Source organism: Aspergillus niger (genome assembly GCF_000002855.4).
Source record: "Aspergillus niger supercontig An03".
NCBI classification, from domain to species: Eukaryota; Fungi; Ascomycota; class Eurotiomycetes; order Eurotiales; family Aspergillaceae; genus Aspergillus; species Aspergillus niger.
The window spans coordinates 268,410-290,700 of NT_166520.1; the positions used below are offsets into that span (position 1 = coordinate 268,410).

Here is a 22,291-nt window from a genome sequence, read left to right on the forward strand (position 1 = left end):
ATACTGGCTTGGATATTCCACTAAACATTCTGGGCCGCCTCGTGCCATCGCGTCGCATTGCGCACTTCGGGGGAAAAGTCTGTATCAAGGGTCATTGCACGATCCTCGTGCCCACGAAGGTCGTAGATGATGCTGTGGTATGGCATATGATATGCAATGAGCATGGAAGCTATATGGATTATACCGACTCTCGTATTGACGCCATCCCCGGATTATACCCTGCAGGCATTGACACCAACCTCGTAGGTTTTCGGCACATTGTAGGTTGGTGCCCGGAAGTGCAAGTCGTCACAGGTATGCGGTGAACAAAATTGTATTTTTTGCCCTAATTTACTAACACTGCGGAACGCACAGCTTCACCAGGGGCAGATTATGGCGTCGACTGGTCTGGGTTGATTAGGGCCGACACCGGGTGCGATCTCCAAGATGTCATCATTTCCCGTGGTACCGTAATTCCAAATTATGAAACTCCGGCGATAGGGAAGAAAGATAAGCCTTCTCATTCTGAGTTCGGTGAATATCTCCACAAAATCCTGTCAATTACCAAGAAATATGCGGTCTTCTACGATGTGTCTACCAGACGAGCTTGGCTTGTCGATGGAGCGAGTGCTCTGCTACACCTGGTCCGGGCATCCCTATTCTTGAGTTCCTCTGAGGACCCGATGCAGGAGTTTGTTTTTAGAACCGAGTTGCTGGAGCAACATACTGGCCATGAGGGCGGGCGCGCTTTTGCCATATCCGTTCTCAGAAGTGAAAAGATCCTGAACCAGCGGCTGCATCGCAACATGCCAGAGACGTTCCAAGATAGGGTTGATGCGATATACCACTTATTAGAACAAGCATATGCATATCAAACCCGGACAAAACTTCATAAGGGCGCCGGAATAGCCCCTGGTCGCCAAGCCCGGAGACTTATGGAAGGATTTGACTTCATGGACTTGGCAGCAAACGAGGACCACTTCAATGCTCGTACAATGAGCGCATTTGACGGCCCTCCGAGATGGCACAGACTCACAGGAGCAATAAATGCCATTACTTTATTCGGCAGGGGCTTTGGTAATCTTCTGAAACCAAAAGAGATGGTGCCTGTCTGCTCCTCATGGACCACTGTCCCATCAGGCAAGGATTACCTCGCTGCGAGGGTTGAAGACATTCTAATAATTATGAGAAAGAAGGGAAACAGCTTGGGCTCGCCATGGCGCGTTATAGACAACGTCTATTGGCATATGCCTGACAAACTATTCGAGAATTGCCAATGCATTGAAGACGATTCTTCGAAGGAATACTGCAATCACGCCCAAGAACTACTAATTGGCCCTGAGATCACCAAGCACCCTTCTGGAATTATTAGTCCACTTAGATTAGAACCAGAGGGTGCTATTATCTTTGATGGCTCGCCTGAAACCGATCTCTTCCCGACTCCAGAGATATCGTTTTCCTCGACCTTGAGCGGATTCAAGAGCCCTGCCAATGACAGTGCGATCAGTGTTGGATACAGTCCCGATTCAGGCACTCAAGAAGGTAGTTCCTCAAAGGCTGAAGGGAAGCGACCAGTAAGTGACTGTAATACTGTACCAAATTCTCGGAAACGGATTCGTCGTGTTTCCTCAAACTCGAGCGGCGATATACTTCGTACAGAGAGAGCGCCAGATTTCCGCGGCCAGTCCCGCAATGAATTTTTCCTGACGTCCGGGTCGTCATCCCAGTGTTCTTCAGCGGACAGCCTCCGGGGGTCTCGAGTTGAAAGCAGCATTTCCAGCCGCATCACAGCGATGGAAAACGTGGAAAATATGGAACTGGACCCGGTTGAATACAAAGTTGGCTGGATTTGTGCACTGCAAACAGAGCTGGATGCGGCGCAAAGAATGCTGGACAGAATTCACACTAAGGGCTTCGGACATGGAATGGACTGCAATCTGTATATCCTAGGGCAAATCGGCCAGCTCAATGTCGTGCTAACCTGCCTTCCAATGGGCCAATATGGGAATAACATCGCAGCTGTGGTAGCCACGCGCATGATGAATCGGTTCCCTGAGATCTCTATAGGGTTGATGGTCGGCATTGGAGGAGGATTGCCAAGCGCAAAAAATGACATTCGGCTTGGAGATGTGGTTGTTAGCATTCCACATCTTCAGTACGGAGGTGTTGTGCAGTACGATATGGGCAAGTTTACCAGTGACGGTTTTATCACAACTGGCTCCCTCAAAGCTCCTCCAGAGAAGTTATTGCAGGTGCTAAACTTCATGCCCTCCCATGGTTCCCCGATTCCTGGGCTCCCTGATATCGAATACCCGGGTGTCGAACTAGATCAGCTTTTCGATTCATCTTATACTCACACCGTGGATGCCGATACTTGCATCTCCTGCGACGCTCAACAGGTCGTGCCGCGACCAAGGACCCGGACGACCACATCTCCTCGCGTCTTTTACGGGACAATTGCCTCCGGAAATTCAGTAGTCAAAAACTCGAAGATAAGGGAGATACTAATCCAGAAACATGGTGTTCTGTGCTGTGAGATGGAAGCCGCGGGCTTGATGAATACAAAGTTTCCATGCCTTGTTATTCGAGGGATCTCAGACTACGCTGATTCGCACAAGAACGAGATTTGGATGAAGTACGCAGCCGCTGCTGCGGCTCAATATGCTCGGGATCTTCTTCGGACAATGCCTGCAGATATTGCGCTTGCGAGTAAGTGAGGGTATACTGCACTGATCCTAATCCACTGGGGTGGTGCCCCGCATATGCGGCGACATTAGGGCTAAGCAGATTTATGTAGGTCAGATTTCTTGAAATTAGTTATAGTGGAAATAGAGTACAGTACCTTTTCTAATCCTAGGATTGCTTCCATGTCCCTGCTAGCTTAGCTTCACTGGTATACGTACCATCGAATTGGATCGAGGAGGTATCAGGCTGATGACTATCTAAGGAATAACTGGTCTTGGACAAAGAAGAGAAGTAAGGCCAAATAGTATCGTGCAGCTATTCGTAAATAAGTGCAGACGAGTGTTCTGTAGCTAAACTTCCAACTGTATGGTTACTTGAAGACAGTAGTAATGAGCACGAAGAACAGAACTAGCTAAATACATGAAAGAGCGTCCTTAGATAGATAGGTACATACATAGATAGTGGATTACGGTAATACTAGCGCGGCCAGGGCGCTCTTGCAGGGCACCTGTGGCCGGAACAAGTCTCTAAGCTGTGAAATCTAGCTGAGCAGGACTTTATTTCTATTTCTTATAATCTAATAATCTGAACACTCTTGAATAGCGACTGCATCCTCCCTCAATCCCAATAAAGTGATATGGAACGGTGGTTTGTGATACCCAGCAATGTACTTGGGAGATAATCATCTCCTCCTACTATCGGTTCACACGCAACCATTCACAGAGTGAAGTGAGACAGCCATCAAGTGGTGAGGAAGCGAGGGTGTATAATATCTCTTCGCAGGGAGGCAGGGGATATCTTGGCGACCAGAACCCAGATATACACTCAAGAGCGAGATTATCCGAAATGTGTTCTCCTTGATATATTACTGATATGGAGAAGGGCAGGGTAAAGATAGGATTTCTGGGGCTGACTTTGAGGGAACTCAAGCCCCCATGAGGAACTCGAAGTATGTCATCTTTATGATAGACTAATTTGTCTTGATCCGAACCCTGATTGCCACGAACGTGGTCCAAAGTTATTCAATAATTTTGATATAGCAGAAACATGGATATTTACTACATAATTATATATATATATATATATTACCGCTATATTTTTATACAGAGATCTGCTAATGGTCTCCGAACTCGATAATTTAATATTTCTATACTTGTTTAATTGAAAGTAGTTGTATAATTAGTTCTACTACTCAGCTTTCTTATATAGCCCCTGGAATAATTTAGAACGCATATACTAATATAGTTTGCTGGTAATATGATAATGTAAGTTCTCCAGTTATTATATTTAATAATATAACTTCGTAAAGACATGTAACCCTTATTAGTGTTGGATTTTTGACCCGAGAACCTACCCCAGCCCAACAACCCACGGGTGCAACCCGACCCAGTTCATCCTATATAGTTGTATTTTTGAGTCCAGAGCCAGTATAGGCTTTCTAAGATTTATAAACTTTCTCTATTACTGTATATTAATTAAGTACAATTTACGTCAGCAATTCTTGTAGGGGCTTTTTACAATTATTTATATATACTGTATATTAGCTATTATACGAGTTATATCTATATATTACACTGGTATTATCCTGTGTTTAAGCCAAGACTTCAGACAACAGAGAATAATGTTTATGTACATGTATATCAGGGTTTATCTGATATTTCTCTGTATTTTAGAGATGAAATTCCCCAGGCTAGGACTACTACAGCTAACTAGTACTGTAGTCAAATTGTTGAATCTAATGTTTTAACTGGGTAATATCAATCTTCAGTATTACATATTTTAATAAGAATAGATAGTTTATTATTTGATCTGGTAGTTATTTATAATTGAAAATTAGAGATGTCTCGATTAGATAGCGCAGTTTCTACTTCGAGATTTCCTCAACTCCTGAGATAATTAGAGGTTCTCTTATAAGTTTCTGGGCTTTGTGTGATCTGTTACCAGATAAGATTTACTGAAGTATTTACTATGCTGATATAAAGTAGTTACTACAGCATTAAGGAAAGAGACTATATGGTAATGCTGGACTTTAGAGAAGTATAGCGGGTAAGAGTAGACTGCGAGTGGAGAAGCAGACAAGGGGATTGTGAGTTGGGATACAGTTTATTGAGATTAATTGCTCAGTGCACTTAGTCTCCTGCTTGTCCTGTGCTTAATTACTTTAAGCTGCTCAGGGCGTGCTCAGGGCGTGTTCAAATCTATTCAGTAGGCAAAAAGCAGCGAAGTGTGAGTATCAAAACGGAAGGAGTAGGCCGTTGAGCCTTCTAGAAAATTAAGCATATAGGTATAATCATAGCCTATTCCCAACTCCGTCCAATCATTAAGTGTCCATACGCCATCTTCCATTATGACCCATTATTCCCTCATCCCCCAATCATATTTCCCCGTCCCCTCCGGCTCCTTTCCTGCCGGCTCTGTCTCAATCACCGTCTCTTGAGTCACCGTAATATCACGTATCTTTCCTTTCTTTCCCGTACCCACCAGCCCCTCCTCATCGCTTCCATATCCCGCCGTCGTCGTCCGCTCATGCACTGACAACCTTGTGCGAGACTTCTTCGTTGTCGTCTGTGTATGCCCTTCCCGACTCGCCAGCGGATACGACTCGCCCCGTCTGCGGCCATAGCTGCTCGTCCCCCCTCTTGCTGAACTAAACAGCACGCTAAGTCCAATCTTGCTTGCTCCCTTGCGAAGCAAAGGTTGGATGATGGGTAGGTTGGCCACGACAATGGAGACAAATGTCTCGCGACATGCCCATTGACTTCCTGCGACGGCGCCGTCGGGGCCGGCCTGCGGTAGTCAGCGTTTGGTTCGATGAATCATGGGACAAGAGTGGGTGATAGGGATGGTACCGTAAGGATCGTCACGGCGCGGATTATACCCGCCATGATGATAAAGGCCGCGCTGCTGAACAGTGTCATGAGTGTGATCTTCTGGCGAATGCTGATTTTGACTGCCCAGAGGAGGGGAAGTGGGATGGACATGAGGTAGAGGTCGGTTATCACGTTTGGAATGACGACGATGAGAACGCTAAGGGTCGATTTGGTCGGTTGGCAGATATCTAAGGTAGTTCGCTTGTTAATGGATGATCTCAACGAGGTAGAGCTGCAGCAACGAGTGGATGAGGAACTTACTCCCTGGGTTGGGGTTGATTTGCCAGTTCTTGTGCATCGGCTGACAGCCTAGCACGATGGTCAGACCGACAACGAGATAAGTCACGCCGAGTAGGATGTACGCAAAGCGAACGCGTGCAGGGAGATGATTCAGTCCGGACCTAGACGGTCAGTTAGTTTCGTCGACGTGAAATCGGAGCAGATGCCATACGTGAGGCGAGAGTAATAAATGGCGACGCAGAACTTGATCAACCACAGTATCATGGCGTACAGCGACCATCCAATGACCTGGATCTTAGATCCCCATTGCCGATCGTAGTGCTCTTTCGAGCTCGGGTCCAGCGCTGCTCGTTGCTCATCGGTCATGTAGCTGTTTGTGAGACCGTTGAATTTGCTGCGGACAAGATGCGCTGCGACAGTTTCGCCAATAAAGACGGCCTGCATTGGTCAGAACAGAACGGTCGGATTGTCGGTGTGAGTGAACATACTCCTGCCAATGGCATCAAATAGTCATCGACAGCAAAGTTCAGGGGCCCGCCGACTTGCGACCAGCGGACGTAGATTCGTATGATGATGAAGAACAACCCCAACGAGAGGAGGGTGAACGCCTCCGTATCCCCATTAGCCATGGTGAACTGGCAGACAGGATGGATTCCGACTAAGTGCCAAGGAGGCCGCGCCAGTGCGAGAATTTGTGCGCATATTAATTTTATAACCCATCCCACAGTCGGTTGTTTCTGCAGACCAGAAAGGGGCAACGCCAGGATGCAAATCATCCATATTCTGGAAATGCCAAGGTCATCGAAAATAAATTTTCTGACCGACACTCAAGGCAATCTTACAGCGAAAACCTAACCTTAAGTGACAGCCTGTTATTGGACGTGTGTTGGACCTAGGGGTGAAGGTTAGCTCTACCGCGTGCGCTAGAGCCACGATCCGGGGAACGAGACAGTGGCAGCGGCCAAGGTGAAGCGGAAGTCAGTCCGGTGAACTCTATCAGTGCAACGGACACGCTGCTATGAGCACCAAAGTGGAGTCAATTTCGTATCTCGGAATCGGGCAGTTGTTCCAGACACGCTGATCGCGACCCACGCGGCACTGGATTGACGTTTTTATCCCGTAAGAGGTAGGGAGGGGCGACACACCAAGCCCATTGTCGACGACGGCGTTTACGTTGACAGATAAGTTCCCCTGTAGTGGAAATCCTCTGAGAGGTGAGAAAGCTTATCTTGTCGTACTCGTAACAATGCTGGATAGGGCTTCTGATTGAGGAAAATGCTGAATACTTGCGAATCGCGCTTGAAAAAAATTCGAACCCTAAATGTCAATAGCTCGGGATTAAACCGAGACAGCCGCCATGATGGAAACAAAAGCCATTCCCGCTCTCAAGTTTGGGTCGGTCGGGAAGCGCCCCTGATCCATCAATGGTCAGAGCTCATAAGGAAGCGGACCTCAGTGGGTCTGAAGCTGCCGGATTTGAGGCAGATGGATTCCGGGAGTCGGAGAACGACAGGATGTTGAGAGCAGAGATAGCGGTTGTTGGGTGATTTGCAGCTAAGATTGGTCAGTTGCTGTTAGACGCTAGACGACGACTTCACCATCCAAGTTATATAGTGTGTTGCCTGGAGATATAGAGGTATAGGTCAGCATTGACGATCTTAAGTAAGCTCCTTGTGGTCCGCGATGGTTTCACTTTGTTAGGGTGCCAAAGTATCACCCTTACGATCGAATTTTCAACCATGGTTTAGAAACTTGGCAGCACCGTAAGTGTCGATGACCACCGTACTCCCTGTTATATAGCGATCTTTTCCAAGGACGGAGACGCTTGAAAAGGCAACTCACGGGTAGCAACAGACAAGGTCGCATGGTCAGTAGATTGGCCTCATGGGCAACGAGGTCGAAAAAAGAAGTAGAGACCTTACCGTTCAGTTGGGCGCTAGTTCTTAAATAGTGTGAGGGAATAAAGAAGACGGAACCAGACGGAAATAGCTCTACTATTGGATCGACAATGAATAAATGCAAGATCTACACCTGCAAGGATTTAGCGGACCAACAGTTCGGGACTGGTGACACCAGGAATGGGTAAGAGGAGATGAGCAGACGGACAGCTGCAGTAATTGTGGTAGAGGACAGGGGTCTCTTCCTTTTGGTAAAGTGGATACCTTGGCATAGGACCACAATGAGAACTGAGAATTAGGCATTTACTGCCAGTGCATGAGCAATTGACGCAGTACTTACGAACTAACCGTACAACGACAAAGCAACCCAGAAACCTAGTAGTTTATAAAACTTGACAAAACACACCAAATACCACAACCACAGTTTACCCACTTTCTGGCGTGCACAACAACCCATCCCATCAATCTAGATAGCCGCGTGTCCATGTGTCTCGAACGGCAACCCAAAGCACACTACCCCAACAACAACCCACAGCGCAGCACTGGCATATATCGGCGCCGGCGTGAACCCAGTCTGTGAGGCAATCAAACTAGCACAGAGCCCACCAAACCTCAACAACGAAGCAGCAGTTCCAGTACCGGTTCCACGATGCGGAGCGGGGAAGGATTCGGGAGTAAAGGCATACATGATTGCGTATTCTGCGATGATAATCAGTAAGCTGGAAAGTTATAAAGATGTAGGACTGAGGTACACGTACCGAAATTCCCCAACATGCCTGTTACACATGCGAACGCTAGACTTGACGTTGGATTACTGACGCCCACATACGCGAAGAGGAAGACCCCCGTGATGATGGACGAAATACCCATCATCCAACGCCGGCCGAAGAAAGTGGTTACCAGGTAAGCTGCGGAAAGGGGCCCGACTACGCCGACGGCGGATTCGATGCAGTAGTTTCGGTAGGTAGTGTAGAGGGAGTCGGAGGAGGAGAATTTTGTGTCGAGGTAGGAGGGAAGGAAGTTGAAGTAGAGAGGGTAGGCGATTCCTGCGTACTTGATTTAGTTTACATGGTTTTAATGTTATAGAAGGCGGATGCGACACGTACCGATTGTCAACCAAATAAGCCAGATGATACCAGTATGAATACCAAGTTTCCTCGTGGCAAAGAGAGCTTGGTAGTGTGTCGACCGGAAGTCTTTCATGTTCTCCTTAATGATCTCCTTGGTGCTCAAGCCCGGGCCTTGTGCTGAAGTGTTGGATTCATTGGCAATTCCCAGTCGGGCATCGATCTCCTGGAACATGCCTATAGTGAGAGGCTCAGGCTTGCCATTCTGGCGTGCGACGTAGTTGACAGACTCGACGGCGGCTTGGTCCTTGCCTTTGGAAAGAAGGTAGCGGGGGGTTTCGGGGAGCTTGAAGATGAAGACGCGGATGATAGTGAAGGCGAGGGAAAGGGCGCCTAGAGTGATAAGGGTGTATCGCCTGCATCTATTAGATGCTTGAAGTAGCAGATCAATATTTGGAAGACATACCATCCCATATTGTCGCTGCGATGGCATGTTGCTGGTGTAGAATCGGTTGGACAGCTATAGTTGGCAAGGAAGACCCATGCCAGGAGCGACACGATTAGTTGGCCTAAGTTCCACCAGGCCGAGAGAGCTGTCAGGAGGTATTGGTGACTAGTGGCTTTATTAACGTTCATTCTTATCAATAGACTGAAGGGATCCTTACCTCCCAGGAACAAACTCCAGAAAGATCATCGAATCCACCGGGACATTCCCACCCGCTGCGGTGCCGATGACGGCCCACATAGCACTGAACGCTAGAAAGTTCATAGTACCAGCAGCACCACATAAGAATATACCTGCAATCAGGAGGGTCGAGTTGAACGCGGGCTTCCGGCCGATCAAGTCACTAGAGATACCCCAGAACGAAGCCCCAAGGATCAAGCCTGTATAGTAGGCCACGGAGCTGTAGCTGACCTGGACGATGCCGGGGAACTCGAGCTCGATAGGAGGCTGGACGCTGCTTATGCCTTGTGATGCGAACTATGTCTCTCGTCAGTGGAAGCAAATCCTCATTGTTGAATAGCGACACGAACGTTATCCACAATCCATCCGAACCCCGTCACGACGAAGAGCTTCCACTGGAATCTGCACTCATCAATACCCATTTCACACTCACTACCACGGTGAATAGGAGCTCATACCTTCCCATTCCAATTTCCTCCATACATTTACCCACCAACTCCGACTTCAGTCGATATGCTTCTGTCGTTGAGGAGCCATAGAACTGCTGCACATCAGGGTCATCCAGTATGACCCCCTTCTCTTCGCCCACAATACTGTTAGCATATTGCTGAGCTGGATCACGCTTCTTCTCCTGCTGTATACTGTCCATTCTGATGGATGCGTGTGCACTAATGTGAGCGTAATGGCATCAGACTCCGGCGATCAAATAGGACTCGACATAGGTAGGATTAGGGTTGCTGTACGGGTGCCTGGACCAGGTTCAGTGCGCTGACGCAGCTGATTACGGCTAGTTACACGAGATCAATATCTTATCGATTGTCAAGGGTGGGGGATCGCTATCAGTGCCAGCTCGTGTGGCTGCCGTTTAGACCTTCACCTCCACTCCTGAGTTTAGGTATCCGGCCACTGGTTATCGAGGATTGGTAATCAGTTATTGGGATTGACAGAGGGTATTAGCCACAGGTTGAGTTTCTTGTGTAGCTTGGTGATACTACGACATATGATGAGGTTCGTATAGATGATAATGTGGTTAAGATGGTGGTCATAATTCATTGGGATTGAAGCAAGAAAGCTATGGACAAATATACAACAGCTAGTACATGCATTGTTTAGGCACCCACCGCCGCTGTAGCCGGGGCCGTTTCCATCTTCATCTTCGCCTTTTCCTCCATCTCCTTCTTATACTGCTCCGCTCGTCCGTAGCTCTCCTTGTACGAAGCCGTCACCATGTCTTCAACAGTGATGGGTGGATACTTGGGTGCCTCACCCTCTGCGCGGCAGTTGGGCAGACACTCGCACAGGTAATCCGGGTTTCCACTGAAGAAGAACGGAATTGAGTACCGCTCGCGGCCGGACTTGTTAATGACGCGGTGAATATTGGATTTGTACCGGTCGTTGGCCATGCGCATGAACAGGTTGCCGAGATTGACTACGTAGGCGCCGGGGACTGGTTGAACCTGCATTGTGGCCCCGTCAGACTGCGCCCCTCTAATAAAGAAAAACAGGGAAGTAGCACTCACATCAAGCCATTGACCAGTAGGTGCATCGAGGACCTGCAATCCATCCACCTCATCCTGCAGAAGCAGCGTAATGCACCCGAAATCAGTATGTGCGCCAATACCACGGTTTAGCTTCTCATCTGCATCCTTAGGTTGCGCAGGGTAATGCAGCATGCGCATAGTTGCGACCGCGCCATCGGTGAGTGGATCGAAATAATCCCCAGATACATCGAGAGTCAGAGCCAGAAGAGACAGGACGTCCTTGGCCAACTCAAACACCGCATTGTAGTATTCCATCGAGGTGCGCTGAAATTCTTCCTTATCGGGCACGGTCGGTGGCCACTGGTTTGGACCGCTGTTGAGCTTCTTCTGGATGTAGTAGGGATGGTCTTCAGGAATTTCCTGGCCGATGTACAAGCCTTCTTTGAGTTCGGGACCGGTGCCGACTTCGAGCATCTGCGAGCGGAGGAGTTCATAGCCGCGGTTGAAACTATTGTTGTCTAAATTCAAACTCTTGGTTAGTGGGGCTTAGGACGAAAGTTGAAAGGAGGTGGTTACTTTTATCGATCTTGAGCTTCTCTTCCAGCGGGAGTTCGAAGAAGCGCTCGGCACAGCGCATCACACGGCGCTGTAAGTCGAGTGGCACGCGATGGCCGGTGATCTGAAAGAAGCCATTGTACAGGCAGCAGTTGCGGACAGCCTCGACCAGTTGGGTTTTGGCCTCGCTGTCGACCCCGTAGAAGGCGGAGAAATCGAGAATAGGGGGAGCGCTGGGAGCCATTGCGTCGGTTGGTGTTCTTGCTGCTTGTTGCTGATGCTATTCTGGTATCTCAGGCGAATATATCCAGCATCAGTAGGCTTTAGCGATCCATAATTCGAGCACAATCTCGGACAAAAGTCCGATCAGCTTGCTGATTCCCTCCATTTTCGGGAATGGTATAGACAAGAGTGGGGGTAGGATGGGGAGACGATAAAGCTTGCAAAGGTCGGGTGATAAGAATGCGGAGAAGCTGAAGGATGGCCACTTCTTGCCACTTCTTGCCACTTATCGCGGGATCCTGAAGCTGCAGCTCGATAACCCCAGATCGGCACGGGTGGCCCAATCGGGCAATGCCTGTGCCTCCTTGCAGGTTACACGGATAGCAGACAATGTCATTGGTATATAGAATGCAGCCAGCTGGCAGCTGATCGGATCTGAAATGAGCGCTGTCCCAATTTCATTCTCGTAATGGCTGCCACCGATACCGTGAAAAAGGAGGAGGCCATTTCGGCCGAGCCTGCCATGAAGTCCGGAGAGAGTAGTATCTACATCGACCGCGATGCGGAACGGTCGTATGGTGAGTAAGATGAGTTACTTCTTGCTGCGGATACTGAGTTTTCCAGTGCGAAAGGTGGACTTCTTCGTCCTGCCACTCCTCTGTTTGGTGAGCATGGTGTGCATGGTGTCCAAGATGGCGACCAGCTACTGACAGTGTAGATGTACTTTTTTGACTGCATGGACCGCGTATGTAGTATCTTTACGTAGACTCGGGTCTACCGCTAATGAAATCTACTCAGAGTAACCTGGCAAACGCGAAAACTGATGGTCTAGACGAGGATATCCACCTGGTCGGGAATGACTACTCGCTGATGGTGTTGTTATTCTACATCCCATTCGGGCTATGCGACTTGCCATGGAACCTGCTTCTTAAGCGGTACTCTGGACGCTATGTGCTGTCTTTTAGTAGGTTACCCTATTGTATCCTCTGAACTTAGCTAATTTGTCAGTGACTGTGGTCTGGGGAATACTCGCCCTCTGCCAATGTGCCGTCAAGAATTTCGGGGGGATGATCGCTGTGCGGATGATCCTAGGGTGAGTCTCCTGCCATTAATCATATCACGAACTAACATAGTTAGAGTATTTGAGGCAGGCTTCTTCGCTGGGGCTACATTCTATATGACACTCTTCTACACGCGCGGCGAGATGGGCTTCCGGCTGGCCATCATGCAGTCCTTCGCTGTGCTCGCCTCTGCCTTCAGCGGACTTATCTCCTTCGGCGTGTTCCAGATCCATGACCCCGCCGTGAAAGGCTGGCAATGGCTGTTTATCATCGAAGGCTCGATGACCTTCCTCATGGGAATTATCTCGTTCTTCTGGCTGCCCGGAAATCCGCGTACTGCATGGTTTCTGAGCGAGCGTGAACGGGCTGCGGCAACGGCACGGCTACTGCGCGACACCTCCGCCGAGGTGGACACCAAATTGGATCTGAAGGTAGCTTTCGAGACATGGAAGGACTGGAAGTTTCCTATTTGGTGCATTATCACGTTTACCTATCCAGTGGCATATGCGACCGCGATGAACTTCTTCCCGTTGGTACGGACCTGACCTTGCTCACTGCCAGAGACGAGAGCTAACGGAACAGATTGTCGAACGGCTGGGCTTTTCAACTGTCAAAACAAACCTTTGGACGGTCGCTCCAAACCTTGTAGGCGCGGTGGTGCTTCTCTGTGTGGCCAAGTCGTCGGACCACTTCCGCGAGCGAACCTTTCACATTGTGTTTTCGCTGGTGATATCGCTCGTCGGAATGGTCATCCTGGCGACAATCGATGTCCTGAGCCACAAGGGAGTAGCGTATTTCGCATGTTTCCTCATGGCAGCCGGGTCGTATATCCCGTCGTGTTTGGTGCACGCATGGCATAACAACAATAATATGCATGAGAACTCGCGTGCTGCCAACACGGGTTTCTTCGTAGGGTTGGGCAATTTGGCGGGGATCTTAAGCGCGGCGACGTTTCGCACGCAATACGCTCCAAAGTAAGTAGTGCCACTACCTGGTACGTAGAGACGACTGACTGTCTAGGTATGTCCCCACGTTGGTGGCCACCTGCTGCTGCAATGGGGTGTGCATTGTGGTTGTGATCGCATTGGGCCTGTGGATGCGACGGGAGAATCGCCGACGCGATCGCCAACAAGGCCGAAGAGTGCGTCCGGGAGAAGTGGATACACGTCAGTTGGCAGAGGGGGAAAGCAGCCCGGACTGGCGGTACTTTCTGTAAACCTAGCACTTAGCAGCAAGTAAGGTTAGAGATCTAGATAGGCCTATCTCGATTGGTGTGGTTTCATTGATAGCTCCGGGATGGCATTCCTGAATTAATAATAATGGACTAGCGATAAGTGAAACCTTGTCCCCGCAGAAGGTCATTCGTCGATTGTATCGCCAGTCCGCATTCCTGCTTCTCCTCTTTTTCCCTTCAGCTTATCACCGGCTTCGGCCTACCCGACCGGCAGATAAATGAGGTCTTATCCCCAGGAGAAGAATCCCTGCATGTATTCTTCTCCTCCTGTATCGCTATATCATGAGCCCCCATGAAGTCCCACGTGTGCCACTGGCCCAACTGCGGCAAGACCTTCACTCGCGCAGAGCATCTGCGTCGCCATGCCCTCAATCATGACCAGGCAAGGCAAGGCTATACCTGTGAGCGGTGCTCCGTGCATTTCCACCGCCCGGATCTACTAAGTAGGTGCTGTGCTACTGCAAGCTATCTCGACTCCTTGTCTGACCCGCCAGATCGCCATCTGATGCGCCATGCCAAACGGGACGAGGAAGCTGGAGGCCCTGGTCAAGGAGTGCTGGAGACGAGGAAACGTACTCGCCGTGCGGGAGATGGCTCCATCATTACTCGCCCTCCAAAGCGTCAGTCGCGCGCTCGTGCCAGCCACAGCTTGCCTCCATCGTCGTCGGCCTCTTCCTCGTCGATTTCCGTGACCAGCGCCCAGGACTATGGTGCTCCTGTGTCCCCGCCGACGTCAGCGAGCGACCCATCGTCCATGACGTTGGACGAGCCCGATCCGCTACTGGCTCCGATGATGCCCAGCGGACCATTCGAGCCCTATGTCGAGCCTATCCCAGGGCAGTTTGATGCGGCAGATGGCTCCTGGAGTCTGGGACTGGACGGGATGGGCGATTTCTTCAGCCTTGACACTGGTAATTCCCCCTGTTCATACTTAATCACACTCCAGCTGACCAAGCAGCTACCGATTTCAACATGCCTTTTGCGGCCACTCATAATTACAACTGGCTGTTCGACGTCGCCTCTCTGGACGACGCCTTTCCGCCCTTCGACCTCCCACTAGGTCCAGACATGGTCACCTTCGCCGAGGATGCCCTCCCTGTCGATGATCCAAAATCATTCCTCGACCGCGACGGCTCCTCAGTCCTCCTGCAGGCAGCCTCTTTCGTAGAACGCAGCGACCCGCTCGTCTTCTCCGCGCCCATCCTAGATCCTCCACCAGATACCATCAACCTCGATTGGATGGACGCGCCCTCCCTCCTCCAAACCACCCCCCAGCCCCATCTTCCCATCTTGACAGAAGAATCCCGTCAAGGCATCCTCAACCTGATCGCGCAAGCACCACCCCTCGCCATCGACGGCCAACCCACCCCGCTGGACTCCCCTCTCCTCTCCCTTCCCTCCCTCCAATCCTACAGCGACCTTTTCTTCACGCGCTTCAACACAACCTACCCCCTGCTCCACCAACCCACCTTCGACCCATCATCCACCACCCCGGTCCTTCTCGCCGCCATCCTCTCCATGGGCGCCACCTACAGCAGCCGCGAAGCGCACCAACTCGCGGTCGGCATCCATGACTCCCTCCGCAACCAACTCTTCTGCCACGCGGACTTCTCCCCCCAGCCTGACCTGTGGGTCCTTCAGGCAATGCTCCTAATCGACTGTTTCGGCAAGATGCGCGCGGGGCCGAAACAGCGCGAACGCGCCCAGCTCTTCCACTGCGTGTTGATCAAGCTCATCCGGCGGAGCGATTGCTGCGCTATTCGCCACACCCCGAACCCCACTACCACTACCGACACAGACATCGACACCCTCTGGCGCACCGCCATGCACGACGAGCAGAAGAAGCGCGTCGCATTGCACTGCTTCATGTGGGATACGCAACACGCCGTCCTCTTCTCCCAGTCCCTATGCATGTCAGCCTTTGAAATCAGATCCGCTCTGCCCTGTTCCCAGGGGACATGGGAAGCATGCACGGCCAGCGACTGGGCGCATCATGCATCTATGGAGCCTCCACCGCGGATGTTTCTCTCCGTGCTGAAAGGGTATATTACCCCCTCTGCGATGGCTCGACCCCGCGATCTGAATACCCTGGCGCGGATCGTCATCCTGCACGGGCTCATGTCCGTCTCAGCGGACCTGAAAAGACGGGACCAGACAACCTTACGAGCGGAGACGCCCGAGCGGGTCGGTGCGTGGACGCGACGCATGGGGAGATCATATGATCTATGGAAGGTGGATTTTGATGCGGATTGCTTGGCGATGAAGTTGAATTTCGGACAGCATCCTGGGGAGGATGTGGCTGGGTCGAGACGAGGTGGAGGGGTGTTCACGGGGCTGAAGATGGCAGCGTGTGCGCTGTACCGGGCAGCCTGGCTGGCGCTGCAGGTAGAGATACTGGATTTGCAGGTCGCTGCCGGGGCGGGGAGGATACTGGGAAGGACAGTGACGGAGGGAGATCGGGAGAGGTCGCGACGGGGATTGAAGAAGTGGTTACTTGGTGGCGGGGAGGGGGCTTTGGGAGCTGCGAGACAGGCGGCGAAGCTGCTGGAGGAGGCGGTGCTGAGTCTGCATGATTGGGAGCAGACGGATGCGTTTCATTTCCCGTGGTGTTTGTATTTGGCGACGTTGACTTGCTGGGCGTTTCATGGTGGGGTGGGTGGTGAGGGCCAGGGAGGTGGTGAACGTCCTGGGGAGAGGGTTACGACGGATCTGGCGAGTTTGATCGTGGCCATGACGACGTGTGGGAGTTTGGGGGATATGGCGGCGCTCGGGGGAAAGTATGATACGAGGGGGTTGGTGAGGACGATGGCGCAGCAGCTGGCCACGGTGAGGTGGGCGGTGGTGCATGATGCGATGAAGGTGTTGGTGAATTTGGGGAATTAACTGTAGTTCTCTAATCTATTACTGATCCAAATATGTATGTGGGCTACCTACTTGAGCTTAAACCCTTGATTCTCGATAGCTTGCCGAACTTTCTCCCTCCCACCCTGGTCCTGCGACGCAACCATGCCCGCAACGAACTCTCCCCAGCCCTTTCGCCCGGACTTGGCCTCTTCTTCGTAAAACGTCCCCAGCGCCTTATCATACGACTCAACGTTGTCCTTCTGCCCCTCCTCGTTCCACCGTTCGAAATGAAGTACCTCCCGCATCGGCAAGCGCGGTTTGATCCGCCTACCACAGCGCCTATTCTCCGTATCCGGATACCCAATAGCCATTCCAAACACACCCCATGTCAAAGGTGGCAGATTCAGCAATTTACAGACCTCCTCGGCATTGTTCCTCAGGGCACCGACATAGCAGATCCCCAAACCTAGTGATTCCGCCGCGATGGCAACGTTCTGCGCCGCGATGGCCGAATCCACGGTGCTCATGACAAACATATTCATGCTATCAAGCGCGTTGGCAGACTGGTGACCATACTGCTCCGAAAGGTTCTTCAGGCGGCGGAGATTGGGACAGAATACCAGAAACAGAGGAGCTTGGCGGATGAAGTCCAGGTCGGCTGCAAGCGATGCGACGTTGGATTTATGCTCGGGATCTTGGATAGCGATGACGTCCCATGTCTGCATAAGGGAGGAGGAGGAGCCACTTTGAGCTGCTGAGATGAGTGTTTCCAGTGTTCCTGGGGGTAGCTTGGAGGGGAGGAAAGCCCGACAGGATTTATGAGAGAGAATTGCGGACAGGGTAGCGGGCAAAGGATTGGAAGGGTCGGTTGGGAGAGGAAAGTTAGAGGATTGTGAGTCGCGGTAACGCTCTTCAGCGAGGGATGAAATTGTCCTGGTCATTTTGAGGGTTGTTTGTAAGGCATGTAAAAGAAATAAGATCGAAAAGGAGGGAGGAGAACGGTAATGTGCTCATCTTATAGAGCTTTTGAGCAAGCCCAGGCAGTGTCTTCCATGGGGTGGATATCATTTCAATGCTGTGGGGGCGCGCAAATATCAATGATTGGTGAGTTCTCGTTCAGTGGGTCTCTAGAGCCGCGGCTGAACCAATCACAACACACTGTCTTCCCATAAATGGCCCAGAGGCTCGAGGCTGCCTTTAGATGGTCCAAAGAGAGCTGCAGATATTGTCTTGATCGCATTATTAATCTCTGTCCATCGGAATCACCCCTGATCAAGCAGAAGCTGGAGACCAACAAGACTGGCTTCTGGGTCTTCAGGTGCAGAACCGATAATTCTCCAAACCCTGTCTAACCTCTTCTGTACCCAAGCTGCATGTCCACCTAGCTTTGCAGCAGATATTGAGGCGACAACATCCTGGAAAACTTCCCTCTCCTCAGGCCTTATGGCAACAGAGCCGAGAACAGCCACGGGCCAGAGTAGATATACGGGTGGGTAAATATCTATTTCCAACGCAGGTACCCGCTGTAAACCCCCTGCTAGACAAGAGTGCACTCGCCGGACCCGTTCACTGGAGGTGATGTTCGGATTCACCTTTTGGAGTAGGATTTGAAGTGCTAGGTAGCATAACGCGAGAGACATATCTGCTGAACAGATGAGATGACTCCAGCGCGACAACTTAGAACTTAGACTTCGCCACTTGGCCACTTCAGCACTATCAAGCGGTCTTGATAGCCGGGATAGTTTCGTAACATCGGCAATGAGTAAAAAGAACTTGTAAGACGCCTGCAGAACAGTCTCTCCTGGCGTAGAGTCTGACTTTGTGGACTGATCAAAATAAAGCGGGAGCTCCAGCTGCTCTCGATTATCCGGGAGCGCATCAAGTGACGGGTCAAAGATCATCATGAGGCATGCTTGGTATAGAAATGACTCGACGCATATGCGATCAAACGTGGCCGCAGCCTTAGTGCGAAACTCGCAGGGTCGGCGTTGGGTAAGTAGGAGGCCCGCGGCCGTGACATGCGGCGCCACAGTGGGTGTCGCATCTGATCGGCAAGACTACAGTTATGGAAGTTAGCTTGTTTACACGAATTTAGGAAATCTGGCACATGCCTCGAAACAGGCGAGCAGAGACACAGTTGCGAGGATCCGATCATCACAGGCAGCTTTGGTAATATCAGTCAGTGACATTTGAATGGCATGAATTGCATGCAGATAGCTCTGCAGGGCAAGATGGGCAGGCCACCGGTCTTTGGTTGGCAGCTGCATTCCGGCCACAGCCACCATTGCCCCAAAGAGAGGAGAAAATTGGAACGCGAGGCGGAGCATGTGTGTCTTGTCTAAAGAGTTGCGTCGAACAAAACGCGGTAAGATCGTGGAGGCAAAATATCGATATAGGTAGGTGGACTCCGATGATGAAAAAGGTGCCGGCATCATGATGGGCGGAGGGAGTTGTATTAGCGACACTCCTGGTGGCGCTACTGCGCGCACCATGGTCTTAATACTCTTGTATTGCCGGGATCTGCCATCTGGGAGCTGATTACCCTCAGAGGGCCACTTGCATTCCAGCGAGTTTCGAGTGCATGCGGTGCAATGCGGACGAGACTCGTCACACTTCTTGCGGCGCTTTCGACCTAAATTTGCCTGGATGAACAAGAGACCTTCTTTTTTGATTTGATCATGTGGGGATCCTAGCTTACATGACAAGCAGCCATTTCTGGTTCGCAGGCGGGCTGGAGGCATTGCAGCGCGTGGTGCAATTCCACGGTGGTAGTGTCCTACTAATCTTTGAATGGGGCGTGGGTGTTATTTAGAGGTATGTTTTCATTGTTTTCGAATAACGGGTTCATCGCAACTGATGGCAAGGCTAAAACACCACAAGGAAAATATTTTTGGAAGCTGGTAGAGTTGTGAAGGCTATTAGTAATCGGAACAAAGCAAAAGCTTCGACATCTGGAGAGGCAACATCTCGGTTCGGGAAGCTTAAGCGTCTTTCCGCACATATTCCGCAGAAAGGGCCACCATTTCGCGGCTTCTTCTGCCGGCAGCACTTCGCTCATTGTTTCGATGTACATATCGAAGAGATACTTGTTCAACTTGTTCGTCTGTTTCCATCGCTCAAGAGGCACCCAGCCACTGTTATCCGTGCCGAACTGGTCCTTGACAAGATCCCACAGATACACACTATCTTTGAGTCGCACCTGTTCGTCGTGCCGCTTAAGTTCCTCTTCACTAGATTTGAATGGATAGCTACTGGGGAGACTAAAATTGCTCCCAGTCCTTAGTAATTCGCATTAAGTCATTCCGTAGTGGAACCGAGGACCGTTTCCAAGCAAGCTGACAACGGGTGGAAGGCTCCCATAGCCGTCGATCAAATGCCATTGCATTGAAGACTGGATTACGCTAAGCACAATATTTCATAATCGACGACAAGTAAGTATACTACAAATTCAACTTCGGGTTACCTGCTACTATACATTACAATTCAATCCTGTTGAACTGGCAGTGATTTATATATATTTTGGAGGCTACTGAACCTGAGTAACAGGAGTAGGGCGCTAGTATTTCGCGGTAATGAAGGACTAGTACTGCCCAAGGTTGCTACAATTATATTGTTCCATCGGATAAGTCATCCAAACATTCTCCAACCATCTCGAAGCTCTTTTGGTTGCCACTGATTGAGTACTGGTATTATTATAATAGCAGGCCCCTTGAGTGTGAAATGTCTCACTTAGGTATCTATCTATAAGATCGTCTATACACTCAATGCCGGATAATCCGTATACCCCTTCTCCTTCGGGTCAGCTCCATAAAATGTCGCCCGGTCATACTTATTCAACTGTGCACCCTCCATCAACCTCTTAGGCAGATCAGGGTTGGCAATGAACCACCTTCCAAAAGCCACCGCATCCGCCCCATCCTCAACGACCTTCTTCTTCGCTCCCTCCCCATCAAAGTTCCCAGCCGCGATGAACCCAATTCCCGCCTGCTTGAAGATAGTCCTGAACGGATCCAAACTGACCTTTCCTTGTCCAGGCAACGAGCCCATTTTGGCCCCCTCATCCAACACCTCATCAAATCGTGGTTCGATCATATGTGCGTACGCTATTCCGGGGGTCTCTTTGGCAATCATCTGACAAACGACCTGCCAATGACCCTGCGGATCCGAATCCCTCGTGTCTTGGAAATAGTTATACGGCGACAAGCGCACGCCAACCTTATCCGCACCGATAGCATCACATGCAGCCTTGATCGCCTCGATGACAATTCTCGCTCTCTTCTCCACGGTTCCTCCGTACTCATCTGTACGGTTGTTCACGTTATCGTGCAGGAACTGATCGAGTAAGTACCCGTTCGCAGCATGCACCTCCACGCCATCGAATCCTGCCTCAATGGCACGCGTCGCAGCAGCGGCGTACTCTGCCACAGTGGCCTGGATTTCAGGGATGGTCATTGCGCGGGGTGGAGTAGCCGAGTATGGCTCCCCGGTGAGTGCATTCCCGGTCATGGGAATGTCGCTGGATGAGAGGGGGGTTTGGCCCTCGATAAAGGCCGGCACCGTTGCGCGTCCGACGTGCCATAGTTGGCAGACGATGAGGCCGCCTTTGGCGTGGACAGCGGAGGTGACATCTTTCCAGGCGTTTATCTGGGAGCGGGTGAAGATTCCAGGGACACCAGGGTAGCCAGCTGCCTGTGCATGTACAAATTAGGACTTATGTATCAAAGGTAGGAATGTGGTAGCATACATGGCGGCTGATGGGGGTTGCTTCGGTGAGTTGAAGACCACCGGGAGATGCTCTCTGGCTATAGTATTCGGTCATGAGGGCGTTAGGGACATAGACGCCCTCTGATTCTTGTGTGGCACGCATCCGCGTGCATGGTGCTTGGACGACGCGGTGAGATAGGGAGAGAGACCCCAATTTGAGGGGGTGAAAGAGATGGTCAATTGGCGTGATGGAGCCCATTCTGCAGGATCTGATCTATGTGACTGTCTGAATTGATTGTTAATTTGCTATAGGATTGGGTATAGCTACGGTACATATAGGATGACTTTTTGCAGCACTTTAGAATCTCTACTCGCATGCCCTCCATTCTTGGATTACTCGCAACATGCACTCTTGACTGAGATTGATCTGTGAACGTACACTGGTATAGATGAGTGGAGACAATGTTGCAGATAATTAATCTATTGTGTGATTGTCGGGCCACCCGATAAGCCAACCATAACTGCTGGAATTTAATCGGATCGGCAAACCCCCACCCTTGAATAAGGCCTCCACTCCCGAACACTCTGGGCCTCCACTCCACTTCAAGCAGCGTTGCAGCCCCAATGCATCTCTGACGCAGTGGCGCTTCTTCACAGGCTCGATCTTCTGCAATGCCAGCTCAACCCCTCATGCTGGGTAAGAATGGGGCCTGATGGATGCCCTTCAGGCCCAGCTTCACGTGCACAGTGCCCCCCTCGCAGTACA

General features: G+C 50.7%; 11 protein-coding genes across 11 annotated transcripts; 5 read left to right on the top strand and 6 right to left on the bottom strand.

Moving 5' to 3' along the window:
- Positions 1–662: 662 nt before the first annotated feature.
- On the top strand, positions 663–2,864 carry An03g01420 (uncharacterized protein; the record flags this gene model as incomplete). The annotated part of the gene is made up of 2 exons (XM_059746910.1): positions 663–2,688; positions 2,803–2,864. The coding sequence occupies 2 exons, from the start codon at positions 663–665 to the stop codon at positions 2,862–2,864; spliced, it is 2,088 nt and encodes a 695-aa protein (XP_059600218.1).
- Positions 2,865–5,019: 2,155 nt separating this feature from the next.
- On the bottom strand, positions 5,020–6,403 carry An03g01430 (uncharacterized protein; the record flags this gene model as incomplete). Its single annotated transcript, XM_001390008.1, has 5 exons — positions 5,020–5,451; positions 5,514–5,722; positions 5,796–5,935; positions 5,986–6,212; positions 6,263–6,403. The coding sequence occupies 5 exons, from the start codon at positions 6,401–6,403 to the stop codon at positions 5,020–5,022; spliced, it is 1,149 nt and encodes a 382-aa protein (XP_001390045.1).
- Positions 6,404–7,198: 795 nt separating this feature from the next.
- Positions 7,199–7,860, top strand: An03g01440 (hypothetical protein; the record flags this gene model as incomplete). Its single annotated transcript, XM_059746911.1, has 4 exons — positions 7,199–7,317; positions 7,411–7,476; positions 7,575–7,641; positions 7,732–7,860. 4 exons carry the CDS (start codon positions 7,199–7,201, stop codon positions 7,858–7,860), a joined length of 381 nt encoding a protein of 126 aa, XP_059600219.1.
- Positions 7,861–8,138: 278 nt separating this feature from the next.
- An03g01450 (uncharacterized protein) lies at positions 8,139–10,073 on the bottom strand (the record flags this gene model as incomplete). Its single annotated transcript, XM_059746912.1, has 7 exons — positions 8,139–8,371; positions 8,431–8,718; positions 8,779–9,155; positions 9,206–9,352; positions 9,405–9,708; positions 9,771–9,826; positions 9,883–10,073. The coding sequence occupies 7 exons, from the start codon at positions 10,071–10,073 to the stop codon at positions 8,139–8,141; spliced, it is 1,596 nt and encodes a 531-aa protein (XP_059600220.1).
- A 460-nt stretch (positions 10,074–10,533) lies between these two features.
- Positions 10,534–11,704, bottom strand: An03g01460 (uncharacterized protein; the record flags this gene model as incomplete). The annotated part of the gene is made up of 3 exons (XM_001390011.1): positions 10,534–10,881; positions 10,945–11,423; positions 11,482–11,704. The coding sequence occupies 3 exons, from the start codon at positions 11,702–11,704 to the stop codon at positions 10,534–10,536; spliced, it is 1,050 nt and encodes a 349-aa protein (XP_001390048.1).
- A 447-nt stretch (positions 11,705–12,151) lies between these two features.
- Positions 12,152–13,959, top strand: An03g01470 (uncharacterized protein; the record flags this gene model as incomplete). Its single annotated transcript, XM_059746913.1, has 7 exons — positions 12,152–12,255; positions 12,307–12,356; positions 12,449–12,646; positions 12,691–12,775; positions 12,820–13,276; positions 13,326–13,717; positions 13,764–13,959. 7 exons carry the CDS (start codon positions 12,152–12,154, stop codon positions 13,957–13,959), a joined length of 1,482 nt encoding a protein of 493 aa, XP_059600221.1.
- A 310-nt stretch (positions 13,960–14,269) lies between these two features.
- Positions 14,270–16,550, top strand: An03g01480 (uncharacterized protein; the record flags this gene model as incomplete). Its single annotated transcript, XM_059746914.1, has 3 exons — positions 14,270–14,888; positions 14,924–16,165; positions 16,258–16,550. The coding sequence occupies 3 exons, from the start codon at positions 14,270–14,272 to the stop codon at positions 16,548–16,550; spliced, it is 2,154 nt and encodes a 717-aa protein (XP_059600222.1).
- Positions 16,551–16,907: 357 nt separating this feature from the next.
- On the bottom strand, positions 16,908–17,762 carry An03g01490 (uncharacterized protein; the record flags this gene model as incomplete). The annotated part of the gene is made up of 1 exon (XM_001390014.1): positions 16,908–17,762. The coding sequence occupies one exon, from the start codon at positions 17,760–17,762 to the stop codon at positions 16,908–16,910; it is 855 nt and encodes a 284-aa protein (XP_001390051.1).
- A 321-nt stretch (positions 17,763–18,083) lies between these two features.
- Positions 18,084–19,088, bottom strand: An03g01500 (uncharacterized protein; the record flags this gene model as incomplete). The annotated part of the gene is made up of 2 exons (XM_059746915.1): positions 18,084–18,878; positions 18,909–19,088. The coding sequence occupies 2 exons, from the start codon at positions 19,086–19,088 to the stop codon at positions 18,084–18,086; spliced, it is 975 nt and encodes a 324-aa protein (XP_059600223.1).
- Positions 19,089–19,611: 523 nt separating this feature from the next.
- An03g01510 (hypothetical protein) lies at positions 19,612–20,104 on the top strand (the record flags this gene model as incomplete). The annotated part of the gene is made up of 2 exons (XM_059746916.1): positions 19,612–19,635; positions 19,736–20,104. 2 exons carry the CDS (start codon positions 19,612–19,614, stop codon positions 20,102–20,104), a joined length of 393 nt encoding a protein of 130 aa, XP_059600224.1.
- A 470-nt stretch (positions 20,105–20,574) lies between these two features.
- On the bottom strand, positions 20,575–21,784 carry An03g01520 (uncharacterized protein; the record flags this gene model as incomplete). Its single annotated transcript, XM_001390017.3, has 2 exons — positions 20,575–21,510; positions 21,566–21,784. 2 exons carry the CDS (start codon positions 21,782–21,784, stop codon positions 20,575–20,577), a joined length of 1,155 nt encoding a protein of 384 aa, XP_001390054.1.
- Positions 21,785–22,291: the final 507 nt, after the last annotated feature.